At 64.4% G+C, this 6,030-nt stretch overlaps 1 protein-coding gene across 1 annotated transcript in view; it reads right to left on the bottom strand.

Annotated features, from left to right (window-relative positions):
* Positions 1–6,030, bottom strand: part of LOC140390449 (butyrophilin subfamily 1 member A1-like) — a 273,313-nt gene that overhangs the window by 219,508 nt on the left and 47,775 nt on the right. The window contains exon 5 of the mRNA XM_072475596.1: positions 1,473–1,592. Coding sequence (XP_072331697.1) covers positions 1,473–1,592 — 120 coding nt within the window. The remainder of the gene's footprint in view (positions 1–1,472; positions 1,593–6,030) is intronic.

Here is a 6,030-nt window from a genome sequence, read left to right as displayed (position 1 = left end):
GCGGCGTGCGTCCCACCTCAGGTACTGCCTCACCTGCGGCGTGCGTCCCACCTCAGGTACTGCCTCACCTGCGACGTGCGTCCCACCTCAGGTACTGCCTCACCTGTGGCGTGCGTCCCACCTCAGGTACTGCCTCACCTGCGGCGTGCGTCCCTCCTCAGGTACTGCCTCACCTGAGGCGTGCGTCCCTCCTCAGGTACTGCCTCACCTGCGGCGTGCGTCCCTCCTCAGGTACTGCCTCACCTGAGGCGTGCGTCCCTCCTCAGGTACTGCCTCACCTGCGGCGTGCGTCCCACCTCAGGTACTGCCTCACCTGTGGCGTGCGTCCCACCTCAGGTACTGCCTCACCTGCGGCGTGCGTCCCACCTCAGGTACTGCCTCACCTGTGGCGTGCGTCCCACCTCAGGTACTGCCTCACCTGTGGCGTGCGTCCCACCTCAGGTACTGCCTCACCTGCGGCGTGCGTCCCACCTCAGGTACTGCCTCACCTGTGGCGTGGGTCCCACCTCAGGTACTGCCTCACCTGCGGCATGCGTCCCACCTCAGATACTGCCTCACCTGTGGCGTGCGTCCCTCCTCAGGTACTGCCTCACCTGCGGCGTGCGTCCCACCTCAGGTACTGCCTCACCTGCGGCGTGCGTCCCACCTCAGGTACTGCCTCACCTGTGGCGTGCGTCCCACCTCAGGTACTGCCTCACCTGTGGCGTGCGTCCCACCTCAGGTACTGCCTCACCTGCGGCGTTCGTCCCACCTCAGGTACTGCCTCACCTGCGGCGTGCGTCCCACCTCAGGTACTGCCTCACCTGTGGCGTGCGTCCCACCTCAGGTACTGCCTCACCTGCGGCGTGCGTCCCACCTCAGGTACTGCCTCACCTGCGGTGTGCGTCCCACCTCAAGTACTGCCTCACCTACGGCGTGCGTCCCACCTCAGGTACTGCCTCACCTGCGGTGTGCGTCCCACCTCAGGTACTGCCTCACCTGCGGTGTGCGTCCCACCTCAGGTACTGCCTCACCTGCGCCGTGCGTCCCACCTTCACTTCCTATTTCATGTGCCAGCATTGTTTGCTTTCCTCTAAATCCTCATCAGATCAGTTAGAAATGAGGCATTCCTCCATTATTCATTCTCAGGCAGTGGTGTAACTGGGTCGGCCAGCATTTGTTGCCCAATCCTAGTTGCCCTTCAGAAGGTGGTGATGAGCTGCGTCCCTGAAGCCGCGGCAGTCCCTGAGGGGTAGGTACACCCACTGTGCTGTTAGGGAGGGAGTTCCAGGATTTTGACCGGCCGATATATTTCCCAGTTGGGTAGTGAGTGACTTGGAGGGAACCTCCAGGTGGGGGGCTCCCAGGTATCTGCCGCTCTTGTCCTTTTAGGTTGTGGTGGTCATGGATTTTAAGTTCTCCCCCCGACACGGGTTAACCTAACCGCACCAAGGAATCCCCACCCCCACTCCGGGGCGACAAAAACATCTTACTTCGAGTGCGTCTCTGTTCCCTCCTGAAGAATAGGATGAGGCCAATGATGAGGGCAATGGTGCCGAAGAGGATCAGGAGGAAAGCGTACAGCCAACCGGACGTCCTGGGATAGAATTCAACTGGAGGGGCAGAACGGAAAGAAATTATTTGAAAACTGAAAACACCAACACCCACCCAACCTTGGCTCACACCTCATCCCCTGCCTCTCCCTCTGGCTCCCTCTCCCTCTGGCTCCCTCTCCCTCTGGCTCCCTCTCCCTCTGGCTCCCTCTCCCTCTGGCTCCCTCTCCCTCTGGCTCCCCCTCCCTCTGGCTCCCCCTCCCTCTGGCTCCCCCTCCCTCTGGCTCCCCCTCCCTCTGGCTCCATATCCCTCTCCCTCCGGCTCCCTCTCCCTCTGGCTCCATCTCCCTCTCCCTCTGGCTCCATCTCCCTCTCCCTCTGGCTCCATCTCCCTCTCCCTCCGGCTCCCTCTCCCTCCGGCTCCCTCTCCCTTTGGCTCCATCTCCCTCTCCCTCTGGCTTCATCTCCATCTCCCTCTGGCTCCATTTCCCTCTGGCTCCCTCGCCCTCTGGCTCCCTCGCCCTCTGGCTCCCTCGCCCTCTGGCGCCCTCGCCCTCTGGCGCCCTCGCCCTCTGGCGCCCTCGCCCTCTGGCGCCCTCATTCTCCATCTCCCTCTGTCTCCATCTCCCTCTGTCTCCATCTCCCTCTGTCTCCATCTCCCTCTGTCTCCATCTCCCACTGTCTCCATCTCCCTCTGTCTCCATCTCCCTCTGTCTCCATCTCCCTCTGTCTCCATCTCCCTCTGTCTCCATCTCCCTCTGTCTCCATCTCCCTCTGTCTCCATCTCCCTCTGTCTCCATCTCCCTCTGTCTCCATCTCCCTCTGTCTCCATCTCCCTCTCCCTTTGGCTCCATCTCCCTCTCCCTTTGCTCCATCTCCCTCTCCCTCTGGCTTCATCTCCCTCTCCCTCTGGCTCCATCTCCCTCTGGCCCCATCTCCCCCTCCCTCTGGCTCCCTCTCCCTCTGGCTCCCTCTCCCTCTGGCTCCCTCTCCCTCTGGCTCCCTCTCCCTCTCCCTCTGGCTCCATCTCCCTCTCCCTCTGGCTCCATCTCCCTCTCCCTCTGGCTCCATCTCCATCTCCCTCTGGCTCCATCTCCCTCTGGCTCCATCTCTATCTCCCTCTGGCTCCCTCGCCCTCTGGCTCCCTCGCCCTCTGGCTCCCTCGCCCTCTGGCTCCCTCGCCCTCTGGCTCCCTCGCCCTCTCCGTCTGGCTCCATCTCCCTCTCCGTCTGGCTCCAACTCCCTCTCGCTCCATCTCCCTCTCGCTCCATCTCCTTCTGGCTCCATCTCCCTCTCCCTCTGGCTCCCTCTCCATCTCCCTCTGGCTCCCTCTCCATCTCCCTCTGGCTCCATCTCCCTCTGGCTCCCTCTCCATCTCCCTCTGGCTCCCTCTCCATCTCCCTCTGGCTCCCTCTCCATCTCCCTCTGGCTCCCTCTCCATCTCCCTCTGGCTCCCTCTCCATCTCCCTCTGGCTCCCTCTCCATCTCCCTCTGGCTCCCTCTCCATCTCCCTCTGGCTCCCTCTCCATCTCCCTCTGGCTCCCTCTCCATCTCCCTCTGGCTCCCTCTCCATCTCCCTCTGGCTCCCTCTCCATCTCCCTCTGGCTCCCTCTCCATCTCCCTCTGGCTCCCTCTCCATCTCCCACTGGCTCCCTCTCCATCTCCCTCTGGCTCCCTCTCCATCTCCCTCTCCATCTCCCTCTGGCTCCCTCTCCATCTCCCTCTGGCTCCCTCTCCATCTCCCTCTGGCTCCCTCTCCATCTCCCTCTGGCTCCCTCTCCATCTCCCTCTGGCTCCCTCTCCATCTCCCTCTGGCTCCCTCTCCATCTCCCTCTGGCTCCCTCTCCATCTCCCTCTGGCTCCCTCTCCATCTCCCTCTGGCTCCCTCTCCATCTCCCTCTGGCTCCCTCTCCATCTCCCTCTGGCTCCCTCTCCATCTCCCTCTGGCTCCCTCTCCATCTCCCTCTGGCTCCCTCTCCATCTCCCTCTGGCTCCATCTCCCTCTGGCTCCCTCTCCATCTCCCTCTGGCTCCCTCTCCATCTCCCTCTGGCTCCCTCTCCATCTCCCTCTGGCTCCCTCTCCATCTCCCTCTGGCTCCCTCTCCATCTCCCTCTGGCTCCCTCTCCATCTCCCTCTGGCTCCCTCTCCATCTCCCTCTGGCTCCATCTCCCTCTGGCTCCATCTCCATCTCCCTCTGGCTCCCTCTGGCTCCCTCTCCATCTCCCTCTGGCTCCCTCTCCATCTCCCTCTGGCTCCATCTCCCTCTGGCTCCCTCTCCATCTCCCTCTGGCTCCCTCTCCATCTCCCCCTGGCTCCCTCTCCATCTCCCCCTGGCTCCCTCTCCATCTCCCCCTGGCTCCCTCTCCATCTCCCCCTGGCTCCCTCTCCATCTCCCCCTGGCTCCCTCTCCATCTCCCCCTGGCTCCCTCTCCATCTCCCCCTGGCTCCCTCTCCATCTCCCCCTGGCTCCCTCTCCATCTCCCTCTGGCTCACTCTCCATCTCCCTCTGGCTCCCTCTCCATCTCCCTCTGGCTCCCTCTCCATCTCCCTCTGGCTCCCTCTCCATCTCCCTCTGGCTCCATCTCCCTCTGGCTCCCTCTCCATCTCCCTCAGGCTCCCTCTCCCTCTCCCCCCGACACCCTCTCCCCCCGACACCCTCTCCCCCGACACCCTCTCCCCCCGACACCCTCTCCCCCCGACACCCTCTCCCCCCGACACCCTCTCCCCCCGACACCCTCTCCCCCCGACACCCTCTCCCCCCGACACCCTCTCCCCCCCACACCCTCTCCCCCCCACACCCTCTCCCCCGCACACCCTCTCCCCCCCACACCCTCTCCCCCCCACACCCTCTCCCCCCCACACCCTCTCCCCCCCACACCCTCTCCCCCCCACACCCTCTCCCCCCACACCCTCTCCCCCCCACACCCTCTCCCCCCCCACACCCTCTCCCCCCCCACACCCTCTCCACCCCACACCCTCTCCCCCCACACCCTCTCCCCCCCGACACCCTCTCCCCCCGACACCCTCTCCCCCCCGACACCCTCTCCCCCCCGACACCCTCTCCCCCCGACACCCTCTCCCCCGACACCCTCTCCCCCCGACACCCTCTCCCCCCCGACACCCTCTCCCCCCCGACACCCTCTCCCCCCCGACACCCTCTCCCCCCGACACCCTCTCCCCCCGACACCCTCTCCCCCCGACACCCTCTCCCCCCGACACCCTCTCCCCCCCGACACCCTCTCCCCCCGACACCTCTCCCCCCGACACCCTCTCCCCCCGACACCCTCTCCCCCCGACACCCTCTCCCCCCGACACCGACACCCTCTGCCTCTGGCTCTGGCTCCATCTCCCTCTGGTGAACAGAGGTCACTGGAGCACTGAAATGTTCCTCAGCTACCAGCTCGCTGACCCATGGTCAGTTCCTCTTTTGGGCATTTATCTAGCGCCTGCCGTACAGTAAATCATCCCAGGAGAGACGCAAATTTGACAGCCATCAGGGACATCAGGTCAGGTGACCAAAAGCTTGGTCAAGGAGGACATTTTTAAAGATTGTCTTGATGGGAAAGGGAAATAGAGAGGGGGAGAGATTTCGGGAGGTCTCCCTCTGGCTCCCTCTCCATCTCCCTCTGGCTCCCTCGCCATCTCCCTCTGGCTCCCTCTCCATCTCCCTCTGGCTCCCTCTCCATCTCCCTCTGGCTCCCTCTCCATCTCCCTCTGGCTCCCTCTCCATCTCCCTCTGGCTCCCTCTCCATCTCCCTCTGGCTCCATCTCCCTCTGGCTCCCTCTCCATCTCCCTCTGGCTCCCTCTCCATCTCCCTCTGGCTCCATCTCCCTCTGGCTCCCTCTCCATCTCCCCTGGCTCCCTCTCCATCTCCCCCTGGCTCCCTCTCCATCTCCCCTGGCTCCCTCTCCATCTCCCCCTGGCTCCATCTCCCCCTGGCTCCCTCTCCATCTCCCCCTGGCTCCCTCTCCATCTCCCCCTGGCTCCCTCTCCATCTCCCCCTGGCTCCCTCTCCATCTCCCTCTGGCTCCCTCTCCATCTCCCTCTGGCTCCATCTCCCTCTGGCTCCCTCTCCATCTCCCCCTGGCTCCCTCTCCATCTCCCCCTGGCTCCATCTCCCCCTGGCTCCATCTCCCCCTGGCTCCCTCTCCATCTCCCTCTGGCTCCCTCTCCATCTCCCTCTGGCTCCATCTCCCTCTGGCTCCCTCTCCATCTCCCCTGGCTCCCTCTCCATCTCCCCCTGGCTCCCTCTCCATCTCCCCCTGGCTCCCTCTCCATCTCCCCCTGGCTCCCTCTCCATCTCCCCCTGGCTCCCTCTCCATCTCCCCCTGGCTCCCTCTCCATCTCCCCCTGGCTCCCTCTCCATCTCCCCTGGCTCCCTCTCCATCTCCCCCTGGCTCCCTCTCCATCTCCCCCTGGCTCCCTCTCCATCTCCCCCTGGCTCCCTCTCCATCTCCCCCTGGCTCCCTCTCCATCTCCCCCTGGCTCCCTCTCCA

Source organism: Scyliorhinus torazame, chromosome 14 (assembly GCF_047496885.1).
Source record: "Scyliorhinus torazame isolate Kashiwa2021f chromosome 14, sScyTor2.1, whole genome shotgun sequence".
NCBI lineage: Eukaryota > Metazoa > Chordata > Chondrichthyes > Carcharhiniformes > Scyliorhinidae > Scyliorhinus > Scyliorhinus torazame.
The sequence above is the reverse complement of the archived record's forward strand: the minus strand, read 5'-3'. Positions and strand labels throughout refer to the sequence as shown.